The sequence below is a fragment of the Zootoca vivipara genome, chromosome 16, assembly GCF_965207765.1.
Source record: "Zootoca vivipara chromosome 16, rZooViv2.hap1.1, whole genome shotgun sequence".
Taxonomy (NCBI): Eukaryota; Metazoa; Chordata; class Lepidosauria; order Squamata; family Lacertidae; genus Zootoca; species Zootoca vivipara.
The window spans coordinates 11,599,024-11,624,497 of record NC_142599.1 but is presented as its reverse complement, the minus strand read 5'-3'; the positions used below and the strand labels follow the sequence as shown (position 1 = coordinate 11,624,497).

The 25,474-nt window shown below is 44.2% G+C and overlaps 1 protein-coding gene across 6 annotated transcripts in view; it reads left to right on the top strand.

The window, feature by feature from the left end:
• Positions 1-25,474, top strand: part of TANGO2 (transport and golgi organization 2 homolog) — a 108,337-nt gene that overhangs the window by 39,643 nt on the left and 43,220 nt on the right. For 2 of the 6 annotated variants that reach the window (XM_088659554.1, XM_060269741.2), the window contains exons 2-4: positions 8,387-8,509; positions 19,981-20,069; positions 23,934-24,053. In XM_088659554.1, the coding sequence (XP_088515680.1) occupies positions 8,387-8,509; positions 19,981-20,069; positions 23,934-24,053 (332 nt within the window). Of the gene's footprint in view, positions 1-8,386; positions 8,510-19,980; positions 20,070-23,930; positions 24,054-25,474 lie in introns of all 6 variants that reach the window. The other 4 variants (XM_035097847.3, XM_035097848.3, XM_035097846.3 and 1 more) reach the window with 3 other exon arrangements.

Below are 25,474 nucleotides of genomic sequence, written 5' to 3'. Positions count from 1 at the left end.
TTAAATAGCTACCTTTACAGTAGCAGATGGGTGATAATTGCTGAGATGATTGTACAGTATTACTAGTATTTATAGTGGGGCAAGGAAGCATTTCGAGGAAACAGTCATAGATATCACAGATAGCCTGGCATTGGTAAACTAATTAACATATGTAGAATGATTAATAAACTTTTGTCTCTTTAAGTGGAATTGCGTCTGCAAAAACTTGTGCCGCAGTAAATTTGTCTTTAAGGTACCACAAGACTCTTTGGCTGTTTTTTGCTGCAACATTGCTAATCTCTCTGGAAATCTGTTAAATGTTAACCTCTCAGCATGCCATGCTTCGACCAGAGAGGGCTGTAACTTGCTTTGGAATTGTAAATTTTATTTTGATGCCTTTTCGAGATGCATGTTTATAGGAGTTTGGAGAGAAGCAGGGGAATGACTTGTCATGGATGCGCCCTTGGCTGGCTTCCAAGGGAAGAGTGATGAAACCATGGTTCTTAATTTTGGAACACTAAAACAAGAGCCATGTGTATTCACATTGCAGAATGCCATTCTGTTAATATATTTTCTTAATGCTTCATGCCTTGTGTCATTCATCAGCTGGGGGTATGCAATGAACACATTTTCAGCATGGCAAGTCATCAGATATTTAATGCTGTGCTGTGTGTATTGTCTGTGTAGTATTTACACTTTAGGGGCTTGAAACATGGCGAGGTAATTTCCCTCTGCTGTGTTGCACGTTGTACTCTTACCATCACTGCACGGACCAGGGAGGGACCAGGGAGATGTCTTCACACAATGCCCATCACCTGATTTGTTTCCACATGCCGAACTCCAATTCACCGAAGCTGTCATCTGAGCATCTCCAAAGGCTGTCCAATGTACACGCCTCAGCTTAACTGCAGCTCTTTCAGATCAGATGGAAGCTGGCTTGAGGGAAAGTGCACCAGACTGGAGTATTTCTCAAGAAGCTACAGGATTCCTAGGGATTGTGTCCTCAGCTTCAAACCAGCAGTGGGAGCATGATGAAGCCGGATTAGGTGGTCGTGCGTACACAGTCTCTGCCACTTGCAAAATGCTAACAAACAACCTCAGGATTCTGGTGTTCACTTTAAAAAAATGCCTCTGCTCTTTTCTCTTTTAAGATCTTCCAAGGAAAACTTGCTCCATTTAAGGCACAACAGGTGAATCTGAGATCCAGGACCTTCTCGCAGGTGGCACTTGCCCAAAGAAACTCAGCTTTTAGACTTGCAAAAAAAATACCTTCGCCCTTGCCCCAAGATGGCTTTCAGCCGATTAGAATGCTAATGTTCAGATTTCAGACTTACCAGTAGCTGAGCAGTTCCTGACCTGTCTGTCCTTAGCTGTTTTTTAAATTTGCTATGCCCAATTACTATGATGTGATATTTATGCTGATTTTATTAACTGCCTGAGGAGCTTCTGTTCAACTTTAGTACAAGTCTCCACTGTATTAAAGAGTCAGCTGATACTTTTGGTGAAATAATAGCTATTGGCTAAGATCAAGTGTAAGTGCTTTTTTTTTTTTTTTGTAAATGCTTCAGGTCCAGGGTTTCGACCATTGAGATGTGGGTCTGATGTGGCCATAGCTCAGTGGTACAGCACCTGCTTTTCATGCAGAAATCCCTGGGTTAAATTCCCAGTATTTCCAGGGCTGGAAAAGGCTCCCTATCCGAAATCCCAGAAGACCGCTGCCAATCTGTAGAAATACTGAACTAAATGGACCTATGATTTGGCTCAGTGTCTGCCTTGAGACCAGCAAGTCTCCCGCATTAATGGGGACAGTGGCTGATATTGGGGCCTCAAATTTCATCCGCGCCCTGTGTGATTCCAAAATTCACTGCCCCTCTGCCTCTCGCGCTGCGTTGTAAATCATATTTTCAGCACCCCAGAGGCTCCGCACTGGTTGCTGTCCCCTAAATCCGCCTCTGATGAGGATTCTTTTGTTTCCACTAGGAAAGAACAGGCTGTTTCATTGACTGTTGTTTTCCGTTGGAGCAGGTCAATTAGCAAGAGAACAAAGTCGCCTTTAGTTTTCACACTGACACCACCGTATCCAGCAGTTGAGCATTTCTGCTTCATGGCTCCCCAGCGTATTCTCAAAGGCTGTTTGTTAAAGGAAATCGTGGCACTTGACAGTAGAGGGCAGTAGTTTGCAGATGCTTGTTATCTGCGGCATTTGGCGGAAGCAAGGCCCAGAAGTGCCTTTTGCTGTTAAAAGTGACAAAAAAGAAGAACTTCCTCGCAAAGTGCCTCATGACTTCCAGCCTGTATTTTAAAAAATAAAAATGATTTCTCACATCCTCTCTTTGTAGCAAATGACTTCATGGTGTTATGATTTTTAAGGGCAGAAAATATTTTGTTATCTGTTTACAAGTTGCAATGCCTTCGAAGCGAAGCAATATACCGGATGATTAAACAGTAGAATGGAAATGCATGAACTGTCATCCACGAGTCCTGGGTAGGTTGTGCTGCGGAGAATGTTCACAACAGAGAATATTAGTAGTAGTAGTAGTAGTAGTAGTAGTAGTAGTATTTGTCCCCCCACCCATCTGGCTGGGTTTCCCCAGGCACTCTGGGCAGCTTTGAACTGAGCATTAAAAACAGAATAAAACTTCAAACATTAAAAACTTCCTTAAACAGATGTCTTCAGATGTCTTCTAAAAGTCAGATAGTTGTTTATTTCCCTGACATCTGACGAGAGGGCATTCCACAGGGCTGGTGCCACTACTGAGAAGGCCCTCTGCCTGGTTCCCTGTAACTTCGCTTCTTGCAGTGAGGGAACTGCCAGAAGGCCCTCAGAGCTGGACCTCAGTGTCTGGGCAGAACGATGGGGGTGGAGATGCTCCTTCAGGTCTACTGGGCCGAGGCCGTTTAGGGCTTTAAAGGTCAGCACCAACACTTTGAATTGTGCCCGGAAACGTTCTGGGAGCCAATGTAGGTCTTTCACACCGGTGTTATGTGGTCTCGGCGGCCACTCCCAGTCACCCGTCTAGCTGCCGCTTCTGGATTAGTTGCAGTTTCAGAGTCACCTTCAAAGGTAGCCCCACGTAGTGCCCATTGCAGTAGTCCAAGCGGGAGATAACTAGAGCATGCACCACTCTGGTGAGACAGTCTGTGGGTAGGTAAGGTCTCAGCCTGCGTACCAGATGGAGCTGGTAGACAAGCAGTGGGAAGGGGGCCTGGCCCTTAAGAACACAAGAAGAGCTTGCTGAATCTGGCCAAAGTCTCATCTAGCCCAGCATCCTGTTCTCACAGCGGCCAGCCCAATGCCTGTGGGGAACCTGCAAGCCGGACCCCAAACACAAGAGCTTCCTCCCTTCTTATGGTTTTTCCAGCAACTGGTATTCATTACTGCCTCAAAATGTGGAGACGGAGCATAGTAATCATGGCTGGTAGCCGTTGATAGCCTTATCCTTCATGAATTTGTCTAATCCTCCTCTAAAGCTATCCTAGTTGGATGCCATCACAGTCCGTGAGTTTCATACTTTAAGTATCTGCTGTGTGAAGAAGTGCTTTCTTTTATCTGTCCTAAATCTTCCAACATTCAGCCTCATTGGATGTTTTTCTTGAGTAGCAGTGTCATGAGAGAGGGAGAAATATTTTCTCTTCCCCCATGCCGTGCATAATTTTAGAACTTCCATCATAGCACCTCTTGCTCACCTTTTCTGTAAAGTTAAAAGTCCCAAATGTTGCAGCCTTTCCTCATAGGGGAGCTGCTCCATCGTTTTGGTGGCCCAATAATGACTAGATTAGAAATATGACAGAGGGCAGCTGACTTCATATATTTTCAGCGTTTTGTTTTCAGTATTTGGTTTTACAGTGGTACCTCGGAAGTCAAACGGAATCCATTCCGGAAATCCGTTCGACTTCCAAAACATTCAGAAACCAAGGTGTGGCTTCCAATTGGCTGCAGAAGCTCCTGCAGCCAATCAGAAGCTGCGTTGGACATTCAGGTTCCAAAGAACATTCTCAAACCGGAACACTCACTTCCGCGCTTGCAGCGTTCGGGAGCCAAAATGTTCTACTCGCAAGGCGTTTGGGATCCAAGGTATGACTGTATTGTCTTTTTTCAAACGAATGTTTTGTTTTATGTAAACCTCCTTAGATGTTTTTCTAGATTAAGCGGTATGTAAATATTGTTGGGGATGCGGGTGGCACTGTGGGTTAAACCACAGAGCCTAGGGCTTGCCAATCAGAAGGTCAGCAGTTCGAATCCCCACAACGGAGTGAGCTCCTGTTGCTCGGTCCCTGCTCCTGCCAACCTAGCAGTTCAAAAACACGTCAAAGTGCAAGTACAGTCATACCTCGGTTTAAGTATGCCTCGGTTTGAGTATTTTCAGTTTAAGTATTCCGCGGACCCATCTGGAACGGATGAATCCACTTTCCATTACTTTCAATGGGAAAGTTCGCTTCAGGTTAAGTATGCTTCAGGTTAAGTACAGACTTCTGGAACCAATTACACTCATACCTCGGGTTAAGTACGCTTCAGGTTGAGTACTCCGCAGACCCGTCTGGAACAGATTAATCCACTTTCCAGTACTTTCAATGGGAAAGTTCGCTTCAGGTTAAGTACGCTTCAGTTTAAGTACTCCACAGACCATCTGGAACGGATTAATCCACTTTCCATTACTTTCAGTGGGAAAGTTCGCTTCAGGTTAAGTACGCTTCAGGTTAAGTACAGACTCCCGGAACCAATTGTGTTTGTAAACCGAGGTACCACTGTAGATAAATAGGTACCACTCCAGCGGGAAGGTAAACAGCATTTCCGTGCACTGCTCTGGTTCACCAGAAGCTGCCTAGTCATGCTGGCCACATGACCCGGAAGCTGAACGCCGGCTCCCTCGGCCACTAAAGCGAGATGAGCACTGCAACCCCAGAGTCATCCGCAACTGGACCTAATGGTCAGGGGTCCCTTTACCTTTACCTAGATATTGTTGAACAAAATCAAATCCTTAGCTCTTAGCTAAGGATTTCGGCAACTGAACATTATGGAACCTTGACAGTGGGTACTGATACTTTTGTCAGTATTGAGCTGATTTGTGGCTCGCTTGACAGCAGCAAGCTGCTGGTTTGGCAGACTTGAATTAGTTTTAAGATTTCATATGAACACTGCACATGAAAACTCTGTTTTTTAGTGGTAAAGAGCAAAAAAGGAAGGGGGGGGAAAACCCAGCGTGAAATGCTGCAGAAAATGGCTTCCTTCTGTTGGAATTAAGAATGTGGGATTATTGTTGGAGGGTTTGGCGAGGTACTGTGAAATGTAGGGCTTGAATTAGAAGCAGAGCGTAGCGTGGAAATGAGAAAAGATCACTTTATCTTGAACAATGTTCCTGGGCTCATAAAAAATAATTTAATTTGTTTTCAATAAAAACCCCTTGGTCATCACTCACTGGGGCAAGGTTAAGTTAATTATTCAGCGCCGTTATAGAGTTCAGGTATTGATCTGCCTTTCTGCTGTACTGCCATCTCCACATTCTGGAAAACCCTTAAAACATGCAGGCTGTCTGCAGCAGTGAAACATTTGGGAGTTCAGCTACTGCCATTCTAATCACCGTTTTCAGTGGGGGGGGGGGAGTAAGGCTACATTGCGGTTTCATTACCAGACACGGTCCCCAAAGTGGGACTTTCAAGAAAATATTTGAAAAGGTAAAAGAATGTTTTTCAAGCCATCCGAATGTGACTGAAATCTTTAAGCAGGCTGCAAATGTAGGGATTTTGTGTTAGGAAATGTACACTGAGCAAAAAGCAAGCTGCCTTAAACCAGGTCAGACGTTTTGTCCATCGAGCCCCATATTTTGTCTGCTTTGCCTTGCAGCAGAGGTTCTTCGTGGTCTCGGGGAGATGATCTTGGTCGGCAACCTTTTTATACCCATGGACACATCTGGATTTTTGAGCAAGCATTGTAGACACCACCAGCTCACTTCCCTCCTCCCCTTCATCAAACTGTCCCCTCCCCTCAAGACAGTGAGAGAAAGAGTGCAGAAACACACATGCACACATACCCCCCGCAGGAAGGGATCTGGGTAATTTGAAGCTGAGCCCTTGACAAGCACATAGAGCTGAAAGAGGAAGTGAGAAAGAGTGTCACTCCTGTAACTTCCTCCTTTGATTCCGTGTGCTTCTCTCTTTTTCCTTTCCTTTTTCTTTTTCTGATAACAATTTATTAATTTTCCAAAAGTAGCATAAAAGAATAAAAAATAGCAACAGCAATATTTTTAAAAAAGAATTTAAAAATTGAAGTAAAATAAAAAACGGGAAAAATCATAAGTAAATTTTGCTTGACTTCCCTCCCCTCCCCCTCTTGGTTTGATTGTTTAATACTTGTTCATGCATGTCCATAAAACCTTATACGTATTCTTCATGATCCAATTTTAAACCTTCTTCATCTTAATACAAGTGACATTTAAAAGTTATACTAATGTAAAAATCTGTACACAAAGCTCAAAGGATATGCATTAAATATTTACTCCTTTTTTAAAAAATTCGAAGTCTTTTCTTTCTTGGGTTTCAAGTTACCTAATGTATCCTGCATAGTTCAGAAGTTTATTTTGCCAATCTTCTTCTTTGGCGGAGGCTTCTTCCTTCTGGAGGAGCGACTAGCAGGTCTTGGCCTGGTGCCGAGTCTTGAGTAGCTACAGGAACAATATCTTTCGTTCAGTAAGTCCATCGAAACCTGTACATCTCAATATCATATCTTCAATTTTTTTTAACAACAATCATTTTCCACGTTCCTTTCCAGTCCTTATACAGTATCTCTTTTCCCAGGCCATTCTGTATGATTCTCAAGGGAGAAAAAGGTAATAGGTTGGGGGAGGGGCTCAAAAACTTTGCAGGTGGGGAAGACCTCAAGGGCATCACTGGGCCTCCAGATGGCAGATTGGCAACCACTACCTTATATCTTATCCTCTTAAAATGGAAACGCCAGGTGTTGAACCTATATAGTTTGTATGCCAAGTTCGTCCCTTACCACTGAGCTATGGCCTCCTCCTCTTGTGCTCTCACATAACCTATGGTTCATCAACCTGGTGTCCTCCAGATGTTTTGTTTTGTTTATTTATTTTATTTATTCAATTTATATACCACTCTTTATCAGAAGATCCCCAGGCATTGTACAACATTAAGAAAACACATTACAGAACATCAGTGAAAGAAACATAATTTTAAAAAAACATAATGGCAGACAGCCGAATAGTAAAACATTCATAATAATAATAATAATAGACCCCCACACTTTCACAGGTCGTAGATTATTTAATAGCCATAGGCCTGGGTAAAGAGGAATGTTTTACCCTGGCGTCTAAAAACATGTAGTGATGGTGCCAGGCAAGCCTCTCTGGGGAGAGCATTCCACAATCTGGGGTTTTAGACTACAACTCTCATCATTCCCAAGTCATACAGCTGCCTGGTCCTCCATGGTTCGGAGGAGCCAGAACAAACCTCAGGCTCCCATTCCTCTTTCCACAAGGTGATTGGCTCACATTCTTCGTAGTTTCAAGATATGCACTTTGTCAAGACGCTTGAATTGGGCAAGCTATTCTTTTTCTCTAGGGCAGAATCGGAAACCGTGGCTTGATCTGAGTTTTCAGTTTTGGTTTGGAAGTAAACCGTGGCTTGAACAAAATTAGAAAAGGGGGAGGGATTTGGAACATGCCAGTGGAGAAAAGAGTGCATGAACGCAAGGTTCCAAAATATGACTTGGGTGATTAACTAAACCAGCCTTCCCCAGTTCTGGTGCTTTGCCTCTGCTTTGGGCTTGTGACTCCCATCAGCCTCAGCCAGCATGGCCAATGGCCAGGAATGATGGGGATTGTTTTTTGAAAGAACCAGAAGGCACCAGGTGAGAGAAATCTGGTCTAAACCAAGCCTTTGCGTCTAGTTGCTTTTAGGTGTATCAGTACTCCTATTGAGCATTTGTTCTGATAGGTTTTCGAGGAGGTTAGATGGTGTTGCACCAAAGCAAGCCTTACCTCCAGGTGCATTTTGCCCTGCTTTCCCTTGTTTTAAAAAAGCCCAATCTTTGGGGGAAGCAGGTTTGTTGCACCAGACCTCCCAATCAACTACAATTGTGCGACCGGAATTTGCCCTGTATGCAATTGCATCCCACCCCAAAATAGTAAACGTCTGAAAGCTTTCCTCCTCTGAACTTTAAATTCCCATTTAAAACCTAGGCAGTGTCAAAAGACCCATCATTTCAGAGGCATGCTTATAAATGAATCACTAAGACAGAAAAAATATGCACCTCTGCAGCCCTCTTAATTTCAGAATGGAGCACTGCTAATGAGAACAGTGGGAACTCTGAACTCCAGCTGAGAACCGAGGACTCTCTCTTTGTAAATGTCCAAGTCGGATTGGTCCTTCATTGCATATGTTTCATTTGCAGGCTGCTGCAGTATGACCTTTCACTGACCCTCTCCGGAAGAAGCACAACTTCTCCCCCTCAGTTACTCATGTGCATTCTGTTCTTTAAGTTTGACCCGCGACCTGTTTCCAAAAATGCATACAGGTAATCTTCAACTCTGGTTATATTAGTCTCTTATCTAAATGTTTTGCTGCCGAAGCTGCTGGGATATGTGACGCTATTCATGGGATTGCTCGCTGTGCTGGCTTTGCTGTGCTGTTTGTGACCTTGATCTAACCTCCTATTTGTCTCCTAAATGGAAAACCAATGCCATAGCGAGAACACCCCCACCATCCGCCTCTCCCTCTTACTTTTTTCCTGCCGCCTGGGAAAAGGTAGAATGGAATCGGCAGAGCATTGTCATTTGCACTCGTTTTCATATTTCCTAGTTAGGAGGTAGAGCTAGAGTCCTCTTCACAAATTTATCGTGCATATGCTCAGTGCCTCGTGGGTCAGCAGGATTGCACCCACCCACCTCTGCCTGATGGCTCCTGAGCTGTAAAATTAGACACTGAGCACAGAGTACCATTTTTCCTCCACTTGCTGCTCAGTTGTAAAACAAGCCTATGGGATAAAATGTATTGGCACATCATCTTAGAACACGCTGGTTTGCAAGACCATATACTACTGTCATGATCACTAGAGGCCACTGCATGGCACCTTGAATGTTCATGCACACCCACACACCCTTATGTGTGTGATAGAAATCAGATGCAAGTACTTACCTGCTGTGAGATTGAACCTTTCTTTGGAGCCAGAATCTTATTTGGGCATAGGGCCATATATATGGCGCAGTGGTAGGACATAACCTTTGCATGCCAAAGGTCTCTGGTTCAGTCCCTGGCAAACCAGGTAGGGCTGGAAAAGACCCCTGTTGGAAACTTTGGAGTGCTACTGACAGTGACTTTAAGTGATGCTGAGCTACCTAGACCAATGGTCTGACTTCCTGTGTTTCTTTGACGATAACCTCCTTTGTTTCTATGATGACCATGCCAGCATCTCATACTAATGCAATATTAGGAAGTCCCCACCCAAAAGGCAAAAATCAGGGCAGTGAGTGACCATGCAGATAGCTGGAGTTTGTGGTAGTGGACAGCTGGCTATGTCTTGTAGGTAGGGTTTAGGCATGAGATTCCTCCAAAACCAGGTTTTTCCAATATACTTCTTCCATATTGTGTATAAATATTTTCCATTTAAACACACACACACATCTCTCTCTCTCTCTCTCTCTCTCTCTCACACACACACACACACACAAATAATAGTCTCATTTTTGAGATACAAATTGCTACTTTTTGTAAATACAGGTTTTAGCTTTCAGAGCCATAATCTCATAATCTTTTTATGGAACTGAATTATATCACAGGAAATTGCTTCAATGGAATGATTTCTCATGCTTCCATCTCTCTCTGCCCCCACATTAAGAAGTTACATAAATCTTAACACAGTTGAGGTTATGTAGCTATTTTAAGGGCCCTGTATAATTTATTTGGAGAAGAGCACTTCTGCTGCTGTTCTCCAATATGGAGACTTTGAAAGAAAGAAGTAAGGTATTCTAATTAAAGTATGAATTTAGAACCTTGCATTCACACACCCAATTTAAGAAGTTTAGTTTCTAGGTTGCATTGTGGCTAGCAGACATTCAGGAATTAAACACAGCCCCAGTGCAGATATAACGGCCCTGCTTTGACTGTGGTTTTTTGAGCTTCAGGTTCATGGGTTCCCTTCCCTTGCCTACTTTAATTTGCTCACTTACGTCCTGTTCGTTTTTGAACTAGTATTAGAAGCCATGGTTTGAAATGGGGTTCTAATTCAGGTTTGTCCAAGCCAAAGCTTGTCTGATTTTTGCCATTGCCACAAACTGTGGTTTGCTTAGTCCAGGGAATGAGCGAGTGAACTGGATGAAAGGAGGGAAGGAAGGAGAGGGAACATGTAAGCATAAAGCTTATTCATAACAACTAGACCATGGCTTTGCCCTGATGCATGAACCGTGCCATTACATATAATAAAAAAGTGGAATTTCAGGTGATTCCAAAGAGGTGCAGGGTCCCCGCCCACCAGTATGCAAAGGCAGGTGTGGCCTTGTACAGTAGTATCTCAGAAGTCAAACGGAATACATTCCGGAAGTCCGTTCGACTACCAAGACATTCGGAAACCAAGGCGCGGCTTCTGATTGGTTGTAGGAAGGTTCTGCAGCCAATCAGAAGCTGCAGAAGTCACGTCGGACGTTCGGGTTCCAAAGGATGTTCGCAAACCGGAACACTCACTTCCAGGTTTGCGGTGTTTGGGAGCCAAAACGTTCGACTGGCAAGGCATTCAGCTTCCAAGGTACAACTGTATATTGAAGTGTTCTAATGAACCTGGCAAATCAGTGCCAGTCTGAAGCACCAGCAAACATCTTGTGCATGTTTCCTGTACTTGGGATTTTGCTTCACTTGCATAAGCAGTTTTCTCCAGTTTTCCATTCCACCAAAGCATAGAATCAAAGCATTAGAATCTTGCTAATTCTATAATGACCACTCATGAGCAGCGCCTGTGGGCAGGTTTCTCCCTTTCTCCATAGTGAAAGACAAACTCGTGTCAACCAAAAACACTTCCCTTTGGATGTAATGCTTGGGGGATATGAAACTGCACTAGCCCTTGAGTCTGTGATGTATGCATTGTGAAACCAAGCAGTAATTGAGATTAAAGATACTCCACTGAATGTAAAACTAGTTTAGATCATTGATTAGAAGTGTGTAGCCATTGTAGCCAAAGCCCTCTCTTCCTATGAATTAATGTCAGCTTTTATAGTCCCTTCTAGATCATCAAAATTACTTCATAATGACCAAATATATTATAACTAATTGGCTTAAGTAAGCAGACTGCTTCAGAGGTCACCCTTAAATGTTGGTGTTTCTTGACTAACTTCTTGCATTAAATCTGAATACCTTTTTAATGTGTGCTTCATTGCTCAAGTGGATGAAAGAAGGTTCTTTCCTCTCATTTAGCACCCAGCCAATGTGTTCCTTTGGAACACTGGGTTGGAAAAAGACTTAGGTTAGCCCCCATTGATATCCCTTAGGCCACATCTGCACCATATATTTAAAGCACTGCTATACCATTTTATCCCCCTTAGATGCTGAGAGTTGTTAGGACACCCCTATTCTCCTTGTGGAGCTAGAATTCTCATAGTTCCCTGGGAAGAGGCATTGTCTGAATGATGAACCACCCTGTGAGGGGAATAGGGGTCGCCCAGCAACTCACAGGACCCTTAACAAACTCAAGTTCCCAGGACCCTTGGAGGGAAGCAACAATTTAGTGGCATGGTAGAGTTTTAAATGCATGGCACAGATATAACCCCGGTCATTTCTAACTTGTCCCATTCATTTCAGATAACTTGATCTGGATCCAACCTACTGTGTCTTTAAGAAAAATTGCAATCCTGAAACCTTCCTACACAGGATAAAATATTGCATATTGATTAAAAATGAATGTTACCACTCGGTCGTAAAACTGGGAGTGGGCAATAACTGCTATCCACTTCTCCAATTACATGAGCGGTGCTCTGGTTTTCAGCCAAGCAGTCCTCCCACCTTTACAGGGCTGACTCGAGACGCTTTGCTACCTAAGGGAGAGCAGCAAAAGGTAACTCAGAGAAGCTATGAGCTATGCCATGCAGGGCCACCCAAGATGGACAGGTCATAGTGGAGAGTTTTGACTAAACGTGATCCACCTGGAGAAGGAACTGGCAAGCCACTCCAGTATCCCTGCCAAGAAAACTCCATGGACAAAGACAACAGGCATATAAAAGTTATGACGCTGGAAGATGAGCCCCTCAGGTCGGAAGGCGTCCAACATGCTACTGAGGAAGAGCGGAGGACAAGTACAAGTAGATTCAGAGCTGATGAAGTGGCTGGGCCAAAGCCGAAAGGACGCTCAGTTGCGGATATGCCTGGAAGCGAAAGGAAAGTCCGATGCTGTAAAGAAAAATATTGCATAGGAACCTGGAATGTAAGAACCATGAATAGAGGTAAGCTGGATGTGGTCAAAAATGAGATGACAAGAATAAATATCGACATGCTGGGCATCAGTGAACTAAAATGGAAGGGAATGGGTGAATTCAGTTCGGGTGACTATCATATCTACTACTGTGGGCAAGAATCCTGTGGAAGAAATGGAGTGGCCCTCATAGTCAACAAAAGAGTGGCAAAAGCTGTGATGGGATGCAATCTCAAAAATGACAGAATGATCTCGATACGAATCCAAGGCAGACCTTTTAACATCACAGTAATCCAAGTTTATGCACCAACTACCGGTGCTGAAGAAAGTGAAATTGACCAATTCTATGAAGACCTACAACACCTTCTAGAAATGACACCAAAGAAGGATGTTCTTCTCATTACAGGGGATTGGAATGCTAAAGTAGGGAATCAAGAGATAAAAGGAACAACTGGCAAGTTTGGCCTTGGAGTTCAAAATGAAGCAGGGCAAAGGCTAATAGAGTTCTGTCAAGAGAACAAGCTGGTCATCACAAACACTCTCTTCCAACAACACAAGAGACGACTCTACACATGGATATCACCAAATGGGCAGCATCGAAATCAGATTGATTATATTCTCTGCAGCCAAAGATGGAGAAGCTCTATACAGTCAGCAAAAACAAGACCTGGAGCTGACTGTAACTCAGATCATCAGCTTCTTATAGCAAAATTCCAGCTTAAACTGAAGAAAGTAGGAAAAACCACTGGGCCAGTAAGATACAATCTGAATCAAATCCCTTATGAATACACAGTGGAAGTGAGGAACAGGTTTAAGGATTTAGATTTGGTGGACAGAGTGCCTGAAGAACTATGGATGGAGGCTCGTAACATTATACAGGAGGCAGCAACGAAAACCATCCCAAGGAAAAGGAAATGCAAGAAAGCAAAATGGCTGTCCAACGAGGCCTTACAAATAGCGGAGGAGAGGAGGCAAGCAAAATGCAAGGGAGATAGGGAAAGATACAGGAAACTGAATGCAGATTTCCAAAAAACAGCAAGGAGAGACAAGAGGGTCTTCTTAAATGAGCAATGCAAAGAAATAGAGGAAAACAATAGAATGGGGAAAACCAGAGATCTGTTCAAGAAAATTGGAGATATGAAAGGAACATTTCGTACAAAGATTACCATAATCAAGGACAAAAGTGGTAAGGACCTAACAGAAGCAGAAGACATCAAGAAGAGGTGGCAAGAATACACAGAGGAATTATACCAGAAAGATATGGAGGTCTCGTACACCCCAGGTAGTGTGGTTGCTGACCTTGAGCCAGACATCTTGGAGAGTGAAGTCAAATGGGCCTTAGAAAGCACTGCTAATAACAAGGCCAGTGGAAGTGATGATATTCCAGCTGAACTATTTAAAATTTTAAAAGATGATGCTGTTAAGGTGCTACACCCAATATGCCATCAAGTTTGGAAAACTCAGCAATGGCCAGAGGATTGGAGAAGATCAGTCTACATCCCAATTCCAAAGAAGGGCAGTGCCAAAGAATGCTCCAACTACCGCACAATTGCCCTCATTTCACACGCTAGCAAGGTTATGCTTAAAATTCTACAAGGCAGGCTTAGGCAGTATGTGGACCGAGAACTCCCAGAAGTGCAAGCTGGATTTCGAAAGGGCAGAGGAACCAGAGACCAAATAGCAAACATGCGCTGGATTATGGAGAAAGCTAGAGAGTTCCAGAAAAACGTCTACTTCTGCTTCATTGACTATGCAAAAGCCTTTGACTGTGTCGACCACAGCAAACTATGGCAAGTTCTTAAAGAAATGGGAGTGCCTGATCACCTCATCTGTCTCCTGAGAAATCTCTATGTGGGACAAGAAGCTACAGTTAGAACTGGATATGGAACAACGGATTGGTTCAAAATTGGGAAAGGAGTACGACAAGGTTGTATATTGTCTCCCTGCTTATTTAACTTATATGCAGAATTCATCATGCGAAAGGCTGGACTAGATGAATCCCAAGCAGGAATTAAGATTGCCGGAAGAAATATCAACAACCTCAGATATGCAGATGACACAACCTTGATGGCAGAAAGTGAGGAGGAATTAAAGAACCTTTTAATGAGGGTGAAAGAGGAGAGCGCAAAATATGGTCTGAAGCTCAACATCAAAAAAACCAAGATCATGGCCACTGGTCCCATCACCTCCTGGCAAATAGAAGGGGAAGAAATGGAGGCAGTGAGAGATTTTACTTTCTTGGGCTCCTTGATCACTGCAGATGGTGACAGCAGTCACGAAATTAAAAGACGCCTGCTTCTTGGGAGAAAAGCAATGACAAACCTAGACAGCATCTTAAAAAGCAGAGACATCACCTTGCCGACAAAGGTCCGTATAGTTAAAGCTATGGTTTTCCCAGTAGTGATGTATGGAAGTGAGAGCTGGACCATAAAGAAGGCTGATCGCCGAAGAATTGATGCTTTTGAATTATGGTGCTGGAGGAGACTCTTGAGAGTCCCATGGACTGCTAGAAGATCAAACCTATCCATTCTTAAGGAAATCAGCCCTGAGTGCTCCCTGGAAGGACAGATCGTGAAGCTGAGGCTCCAATACTTTGGCCACCTCATGAGAAGAGAAGAATCCTTGGAAAAGACCCTGATGTTGGGAAAGATTGAGGGCACTAGGAGAAGGGGACGACAGAGGACAAGATGGTTGGACAGTGTTCTCGAAGCTACGAACATGAGTTTGACCAAACTACGGGAGGCAGTGGAAGACAGGAGTGCCTGGCGTGCTCTGGTCCATGGGGTCACGAAGAGTCGGACACGACTAAACGACTAAACAACAACAACCTCCAGAACATGCACAGAATTGGCTTTAAAAGGGGTGGGGTGGGGAACCTGAGACCCACCAGAGGCTGTTGGACTCCCAACTTCCATCAGCCCCAGCCAGCATGGTCAGTAGTGAGGGAAAGATGAAAACTAATCCTACAGGAAGGCTGCAGGCTCCCTGTCCCTGCTTTTAATTTCATATCAGTAGATGGAGCAAACAGAATCCTCATTACCTTGCAGTCTGCCTTCTCTTCCCAAAGGACCTTAGATACAAACTGGGACGCGGGTTTCACTGTGGTCTAAACCACTGAGCCCCTTGGGCTTGCTGATTGGAAGGTCGGCGGTTCGAATCCCTGCAACAGAGTGGGCTCCCGTTGCTCTGTCCCAGCTCCTGCCAACCTAGCAGTTCGAAAGCACGCCAGTGCAAGTAGATAAATAGGTACTGCTGCGGCGGGAAGGTAAACAGCGTTTCTGTGTGCTCTGGCTCCCATCACGGTGTCCCGTTGCGCCAGAAGCGGTTTAGTCTGGCTGGCCACATGACCCAGAAAGCTGTCTGTGGGCAAACGCTGGCTCCCTCGTCCTGAAAGCGAGATGAGTGCCCACCACACCATGGTCGCCTTTGACTGGACTTAACCGTCCAGGGGTCCTTTACATTTTAAAAGGTAAAGGGACCCCTGCCCATTAGGTCCAGTTGCGGATGACTCTGGGGTTGCGATGCTCATCTTGCTCTATAGGCTGAGGGAGCTGGCATTTGTCCACAGACAGCTTCCAGGTCATGTGGCCAGCATGACTAAGCCGCTTCTGGCGAACCAGAGCAGCGCATGGAAACGCCGTTTACCTTCCCGCTGGAAGTACCTTTTACCTTTTAGATACAAACTTCCCAAACCCAAATAACTGAGGTGGGGCAGAGATAACTATTTCCTATAAGGTATAGTGCATCCTCTGGGTTTACACACTCTTCCCTGCTTTTTTGGCTGCATTTACCTGTAAGTAAATACTTGTGGTGCCTGATCTGTCTGTGTTGGAGAGACTTAAAAAGAATGACCTTGGGGAGGAGGGAGAGAGCTGTTGGTACAGCCACCACCACCACCCAACACATACATCATAAAAGCAAGGACTGATGACCATTTGGGGAAGACCAGAAGGTGGTTTTGCTTGTTATGGTCATGGATGTTCCTAAGACTGGACTATGGGTGCCTTTACATGGCTGTGGCTAGATTGGAAGGTGATACACAGGAAGTAAATCCCTGAGCTACATGCTCATCATGGCACATTACCGAAAACTATTTCTGTCATCAGGCTGCTGTCGTTCCTGGCACACTGAATTATGTTGATAGCTAAGAAAGGTTCCCTAACTACAAGCCAAAGCTGTATCTGTTTGTGCATAATATATTTAGAAGACCTTGATGGTTGGTTCTGATTAACTGCTAATATTGAGCAACGTGATACATATTTCCATTATGCTTGAGGCTTATCTGTATATATTTATACAAGGCAACTTCACTGTGGATGGGTTGTGAGATTTTGGTGGTAGACTACACAAACACACACACACACAGAGAGACTTCTGAAAACTCTTTAAAGGAGATTATAGGGACCATTTTATTATGTTTCGTGCCTTTATTTAAAGGAGTGGCTTGTGGCTTTCTGAACTTTTTAGATCTGCTCCATCAATAACGGTGAGAAGCTGACTGCTCTTCCAGTGGGCATTAGAATGAACTCCAAAAGCAAATACCCAAAGCACCCTCCTTTTCTTTAGTAGTTGAGTGAAACTTGGAGCTCAAAGAGCTGAAATATATGGATTCTGTGCTCCTTGGAGGCTTTCTATCCATATCAACTGCTCTTATGCTATCCTCTTCCTTGGTTTCTGAATTCAAAAAAATGCCTTCAAGAGAAATGACCCTTCTGCCTGACTCTAGATGTCTTATGGGTTCAGCTGCATATTGAATTGCCACACGACCTCTTCCAGTCTCTCTTCCTATTAAAAGACCCAGGGGCGTACCCAGGATCAAAACTTGGGGGGGGGGGAGCCATGGTCGTCCAGGTTGTGACATTTCAGCACGGAAAAGGCGAATGAAAAGTTGCTCACGTGGTCGGCTGCATCTGCTCCACGGTGGCTCTCCGGAAAGAGGTGAAGCAGGCGTCTCGCACGGCGGGGAAGGAGCATGCCGCCTCGACCATTCACTCTGTCCCGCTTCTTTCACTCCCTATCCAGCACTGACATAGATTCCTCTACCAGTCACTAGGTGGCTCTAGATACTTCTCGGTTTTTACACCATTTCAGTGTGGTAAACAACTGATTATTTGCCATCGCCCTACCTAATTTTGTTTAGTTTCATCACTTTATAACCATTTAACTTTTTTTGCTCCTGTGGGGGTCAGCTGCCCCCCGCCCCTCACTGGGTACGCCCATGAAAAGACCTCCTTTTATTCACCAAGTGCTTAGAAGCGGTGTTGTGCCTGCTTATAAGTCACATCCACCAACCCCCTAATGCAGAGATGGGGAACCCATGGTGCTCCAGATGCTGTTGGGCCAAAGCTCCCATCATCCATGGACCACTGGGTGGTCATGCAGGTTAGGACTGATGGAGTTCAAGATTATCTGGAGGTCACCAAGTTGGAGAAGACTGCCCTTGTCGATACCGCTCTTGCTTCATTTCTTGTTCCGTAGGGAAACGAAACTGCATAATGGGTGCTCATATGGGGTACATTCAGCAAGCGTACAATCTGTGTACGCGGGTAGTTGAGCTGCACGCTCGTTTGGTTGTTTACTGGCAACATTCAGCATTTGTACAAATCGACCAGTGCACACGACCTTTCACTTGTGTAGAGAGAGCTTGCACCTGTGTTCCGTGTTAATGTGTGAACAAGCCCATAATGAGCTACTAGAATAGCATGGGGAGATGGCAGTTCTGGGAGGAGAGGAGCCAAATAGTAACAGATCCCAGCTGAATAGAAGACGTGGGCTTTGCTGCTTCCCCCCTGAAGCAGCTAGTTGGAATGCCTGTCTTTCCAAAAATGCTATCTTTTCTCTCTCTGTCTCTGTCTGTCTCTCTCCCTCTCTGTGTGTGTGTGTGCGCGCGCGCATGTGTGTGCACCTGCCTTTTGGTATTTACGCACTGAACACAGGCCATTTCGTTTGTTAACAGGAATGATCATTCATTGTGTAGAACCAATCAGCTAGCCAGAGGATGATAAAGGTTCTCCTAAAGAATAATCACCTATTTATGTATTGCTCTTCCTGTAAAATTCAAAAGTGGTAAAATCTGATAATAGAACCAGTAAAACACGAAGCAAAATTGGCTCCGTCCCCCTGCACCCACCCACTTGTATTACGCCTGGAGACTTGACACACAAGCCAAGGGGCAACTTCTCCCCACCCCCCACCCCGTCTTCCTCAAGTGTTGCCTCTGTTTCCATCATCAAAACACTTGTGGTCCATGATTGATGACTCTTAGGATTTTGGATAATGTCGATGTGCAGCAGTAAGATTTCTTTCATCAAGACGATGTAGGTTCAAGTGTAGCTTGGCCTTTGTTTGCAAAGTCTACCTGCAATCCAGGTCAGCCAGTTGTAAATGGAGCAAACAGTGCAAGCATCCCTTAAGGAGCCCAATAGGAAGGACAGGACTAGTTCACATGTAGCACTAGGCCATAGTTGAATGTATCATGGATGAGCCTTACTGAGCCCAAGCCAAGCACCAGGTTCCTGCTCTCCCTTCTCCAGGAGGAGGAGAATTTCTACCAAGTACCTTTGCCGTTTCAAAGAAACTGGGCTTAACATTAGTGCAAACCAGACATCCTAGCATACAATATGTTTGATTGAGCAAGCCAGCATCATAAACTATGGTTTGCTTTGCTGGGTCTCACTAAGGCCTTGTCTGCATAACACTAAGCCAGGCATCCCCAAACTGCGGCCCTCCAGATGTTTTGGACTACAATTCCCATCTTCCCCAACCACTGGTCCTGTTAGCTAGGGATCATGGGAGTTGTAGGCCAAAACATCTGGAGGGCCGCAGTTTGGGGATGTCTGCACTAAGCCATGGTTTAGCATTGCATGTGAGGCAGTCCATGTTGTCCTGTCCTCCTTCCACGATAGACCGACTTTATGGGTCAGCAGTGTTTGCCTCTTATAAGAAGCTGTTGGACCATTGCCATGTGCAATGTCTTTAGATGGAAATTCAGTGGGGTTTTATTGTTGTTTATTTTGTATACAGTGGTACCTTGGTTCTCAAACTTAATCCGTTCCGGAAGCCCGTTCCAAAACCAAGGTGTATTTTCCCATAGAAAGTAATGCAAAATGATTTAATCCGTTCAAGGCTTTTAAAAACAACCTCTCAAACAGCAATTTAACATGAATTTTACTAATTTTACTAACAAGACCATTGATCCATAAAACAAAAGCAATAAACAATGTACTGCAGTTACACAATCAATCAGTAGCTGAACTGGGTTCTACGCAGTCGCAAAAACAAAAACAAAAAGAGTTGCAAAACCCAAACCCCAAAATAAATAGCAAAAACTGACAGACCTCAGCATAACACTCAAAATGGAAGTGTGGCACTCGAATTGGAGGCATAACACTCAAAACGGACCACATTCGCAAACTGGAACACTTGCTTCTGGGTTTGCAGTGTTTGGGTTCCAGGTTGTTTGAGTACCAAGGTGTTTGAGAACCAAGGTACCACTGTATTGTTGAAGGATCTTCAGGGTGGGCCAACAATGCTCCTATGTCTAACATTATTCACATTATCCATGGCAACCATGCTTTCCTGTTCTTGTCCTCCAGGCTTATCTTAGCAGCTAACAGAGATGAATTTTATCACAGACCATCAAAATCGGCCGACTTTTGGGACGGCAGCAATGAGATCCTCAGCGGTATGTAACACTCTCCTTGAGTAATTATTCATAAATTGCATTTGTGTACATGGTCCTCCCTCTCCCCTTTTCATCCTCACAGCAACCCTGTGAGATAGGCTGCTAACACTACTAAGAGATGGTGACTGTCCCAAGATCACTCAGTGAGTTTCAAGGCTGAGCTGGCGGATTTGAACCCAGGTCTCCCAGGTTCTAGTCCAGAACTTTAATCATGCTGATGCTAATTTTTCTCTCTCTTTGCTTTTGACTGTAAATCTATGTGAAGTCGGTTTTGGAATGGGCACCTATCATCTGTAAGTTGGGCTGTGGTATTTCAGATGCCCCTCCAAGACCCCTGCATTCTTATTACAGGCGAGGTCTTCTTAAATGTTGCTTTTATTGCTTGTGGTTGTGGTTGTGGTGGTTTGTCTTTGTTTTTCCAACTTTCACAATAGTGTTTTAATTTGACACCTGAAATCGAGTGATTTGAGCCATAGTTAAATCTAACAGAAATGCATTTTGCTCTCCCATAAATGTGGTCCAATATCCCATTTTTCAAGCGTACAGTTTTGGCCGGGAGACAAGTGTCTTCAAAAATAGTTTAATAAGTTTGGTTTAAAGAGAAAGTGTGTTGTTGTTTGCCTTTGATGAATTTGCAATTTACTGAAAGTGACTCTACCAACCTTCTACCTGGTGACTTTTTAAAAACTTAACCAACCTTTTTGTCCACTTAATGCTCTGTTTCTCTTTCAAAGAAAACCAAAAACATCTTTTCTCTGCCCAGCCAAACTGAAGCATAAGCCTCGCTAGGCACATAAATAAAAATGAGACACAGGCAGGCAAAGCATAGCTTTAAAATCCTTTGACGGGGCAAAGATTTTTCTCTTATGCTTGATGTTGTTGTCATTGGCAGGAAGAATTGTAAGGATAAATCACTCTCTCTGCACTGCAGTTCCTTTTCCTTTCTGAAAGTCTCTCACTCATTCCAAATTCTTGCAGGGTATGCTGCAAACTTCCCCAACCCATTTTTATACAAATGCAAAGGGGGTTGGGGGTGGAGTGGTACACTTTGATCCTGAAATCTGAATTTTAACCAGGCACCAGGCTGTAGCAAAGTGGGGAGATGCTGAACCCACTTTTTGATGTGTTCTTGTTGTCCCTCTTTAAGCTTTTCCTTGCCTATTTTTCTTTTTCTTTTTTCTTTATTTTTGAGGCAATAGTGCCTTGATATATTCTCAAGGGTGTTAGCGGTCTAGGTTTCATTTATTGTGTGAATAACACCATTTGAATTAATAACACCTGGCTTTTTTGTCTCAAATAAAACCAGACATACTGGGCCGGGGGGGGGGGGGAGGCGGTGTGGATGAATGAGCAGAGCTGGCAGAGGAAGGAAGGAAGAATGGATCATTCTATGGGGGAACCCACTTTGCTTTCCTCCACAACCAGCATGGAAATGCAGCAGGTTGGCAGAGGGCAGAGAGGAAGATCATTCTGACCTTCCTCTATCACTGGGATGGGAAACCCATCTGGGATGGGTTCCAGATGTTGCTGTTTCTGGGGGCCACAATTTAAGAAGGATATTGACAATCTGGAATGTGTGCAGCGGAGGGCAACTAAGGTGATCAAGGGCCTGGAAACCATATGAGGAATGGTTGAAGGAGCTGGGGTAGGTTTAGCCTGGAAAGAAGAGACTGAGAGGAGACATGATAGTTACAGGTAGGTAGCCGTGTTGGTCTGAGTCGAAACAAAATAAAAAAAATCCTTCAGTAGCACCTTAAAGACCAACTAAGTTTTTATTTTGGTATGAGCTTTCGTGTGCATGCACACTTCTTCAGATACACTGAAACAGAAGCCACCAGAGCCTTATGTATATTCAGAGGGTGGGGGTGGGGGTGATGGGAATGGGTGATGGGCTGATAGGAGTGGTAAACCTGTTGATGACTGTTAATGACTGCAATTGTTCTTGCGGGGGGGGAAGCAAGGGCTGAGGTGCTAAGGAAAGCTTGATCATGTATAATGAGATAAGAATCCTATGTCTCTGTTCATTCCAGGTGGCTCCATGGTTTTAAGCTTGCTAATGAGTTGCAATTCAGCAACTTCTCTTTCCAGTCTGTTTCTGAAATCCCCCCCGCAAGACCAATTGCAGTCATTAACAGTCATTAACAGTCATCAACAGGTTTACCACTCCTATCAGCCCATCACCCATTCCCATCACCCCGACCCCCCACCTTCTGAATATACATAAGGATCTGGTGGCTTCTGTTTCAGTGTATCTGATGAAGTGTGCATGCACACGAAAGGAGACAGGATAGTTATACTCAAATATCTAGAGCAGGGGTCAGCAAACCTTTTCAGCAGGGGGCCAATCCACTGTCCCTCAGACCTCGTGGGGGGCCAGACTATGTTTGTTTGTTTTTTGGTGGGGGGATGAACAAATTCCTATGCCCCACAAATAAACCAGAGTTGCATTTTAAATAAAAGCACACATTCTACTCATGTAAAAACACACTGATTCCCGGACCATCCGCAGGCCGGATTTAGAAGGTGATTGGGCCGGATCCGGCCCCTGGGCCTTAGTTTGCCTACTCATGTTCTAGAGGGTAGGACCCAAATCAGTGGATTCAAATTACAAGAAAGGAGGTTCCAACTAAACACCAGGAAAAAATTTCTGACAGTAAGAGCTGTTCAACAGTGGAACCAACTCCCACTGGAGACGGTGGACCCTCTTTTATTGGAGGTTTTTAAGCAGAGGCTGGGTGGCCATCTATCATTGACACTTTAGTTGAGATTCCTGCATTGCAGGGGGTTGGTGTCCCTTCCCAGTTATTTGATTCCATGAACACCCATCACCCTCAGTCAGCATAACCAATGGTCCAGGATAATGGGAGATGTTTGCGAAAAGGCAGAACTCAAGGAGGGCTGAAAGCAGAGGCAATGAGGGGTATGGCTGGGGAGGAGGAGGTGTGGCCTAAGAAGGGTCCCAAAGGCCAGACAGAGAGGCCTTGAAGGCTGCATTTGGCCCCGAAGCCTGGGGTTCCTCACCCTTGGGTCAGAGCAGCCTTTCTCAACCCTGGGTCCCCAGATGTTGTTGGACTCCCATCATCCGTAGCTAGCAGAACCAATGGGCAGTGAAGCTAGGGAGTTGTAGTTCAACACTATATGGGAATCCACGATTGAGAAAGGCTGTCTTATAGCAGGTATCCCGAAACTTTGGCCCTCCAGATGTTTTAGACTACAATTCCTATCTCCCCCGACCACTGGTCCTGCTAGCTAGGGATCATGGGAGTTGTAGGCCAAAACATCTGCAGGGCCGCAGTTTGGGGATGCCTGTCTTAGAGTATCAAACTAAGACTGGGAAAAACTCAGGTTCAGATCTCTGATCATCCATTACTCTTCACTAGGTAACCTTGGGCCAGTCACTACCTTTCAACCCTAACCTACCTCCTGGGACACTTTAAAACCCACTGAGAGCCAAATCAGGCAGTGTTCTTCCAAAGAACACACTCAACCCTGGAACTGGGCATGTCCCTCATATTTTCACATCTGAAATGTTGGGGGATATGAAAGTATGAAGCTCTTGAACAGAGACCACAGACACCTTTTAGATTTTTTTAAATGCTACTTACTTTATTACTGTTGTTACTGTGTATTTTTGAAATTTCATAAATTTTGCACACTGCCTGAATGTAAAACAAACAAGCAAACCTCAACATGGTCTCCGAAAAAGATGAAACAATAAAATGTTCAATAAAAGCAATGAAAAACGATCAGTTGAAGCATTCAAAAAATTAAAATCAGCGGCAAACTAAAAACAGATTAAAACACACACTAACCATTCTAAGTATTTGGGTAGGCTTGTCTAAACAAAACAAATCCTTTTAGCAGGTTTGGATATGGAGGAAGGAAAAGAAGGTGGGACGTGGCTTGGAATCAGCAAGAAAGGTAAATTGGCAGCCCTGACGAACTACATGCAGCCAAAGACAGACAAGAATGCAAAAGGAAGAGGTATGTATATGGAAACGAGAGGGGACTGGGTTACATGAACACATCTGGAAGTTCGTTAAGATGCAGGTTCTTCAGCTATAAATCCTGCAGTCAAATGTGAATCACACAAACTGCAGCAGCACTGCCCTTACTACAGTCATACCTTCTGTTGCAGTGTTCCCAAACCTAGAACAGCCATGGCTCAGTGGTAGAGCACCTGCTTTGCACACAGAAGGTCCCAAGTTCAATCCCCAGCATCTCCCAATTAGACTGGGAGAGAGCCCCCAATGAAATCCTGGAGAGATGCTGCCAGTCAGAGTCAACACTATTGAGCTGAATGGATTCTGGTGTAAGGCAGCTTCCTGTGTTCCTTCTCCCTTACTAACTCAGAATCTTCTCTTTCAACTCCCTGCCCCTCCAGTATAGATCCAGAAGAAGATGAGGAGATCTCTTTGTATGGAGACAAATTGCTGGTCTAGCTGGCCCTACTCATTGTCAATGTCAGTAGCAACTCTCCAGAGTCTGGGGCGGAGATATTTCCCAGGTCTCCCTTGCCAGGGGTGGCTTAACTAGAGACAACAGAAATTGCACCTGGGAGCTGATGCATGCAAACCATGTGCCCTGTACCACTGGTTCATATGCCCACTTCAAACTCAGTCACTCTTTCCCTCCATCTTCCAGTGTGTTTGGGGTATTGCCATCACTGATTATAGGGATGCACTCATGCAGTATTGCTGCCACAAGCATTATGGGCTAGCTTGCAGTGAAAAGTTGTTTTTATTATGTGTTTTTAGCTTGCATTTTTAAGGTTGTTTTCCCACGAAATTATTTTTATTGGTTTTTTTAAAAAAAATATTACAAACTGAATTACTTTAATTTAATACAATTTCTTTTTTAAAAAAAATCAGGTTCTCCGCTCCTGTTGCAAACATATGCCCATCTTTTCCTCCTGTAGCCACATCATCTCTTCATTAATATCCATTTCATCCTTCACTTGTTGTTGTCCATTCTTACAGCCGACCATCATTGCCTCCTTACCAACAGTGCGTCAGTTATTTCTTAAAAATATAAAATCCATTTCACTTGTGTAGTCCTTCATAATCATTATTGTCTCAGACCTGGTGTTGCTGGGAGAGTTAATTCTTTCCTTCCTTTGTTCACATTCCAACTTCCGCTTGCATTTTTATGTTGTGAACCGCTCTGAAATCTATCAATGAAAGGCAATATACTACTACTATTACTATTACTACTACTAATAATAATAGGATACACATATTTCATGTTTAGAAATGACATGCATCAGCTCCTAGGGTTACATCAAGTTACCGTAGTTGAAAGTTAGTGGTGCTGTTCCTCTTCAAAGAAACAAACAAACAAACAACAACAACAAGAAGAAGCCATAACCACCTCAGAAGCTTAAATGTGCTGAAATTAGTGCTACC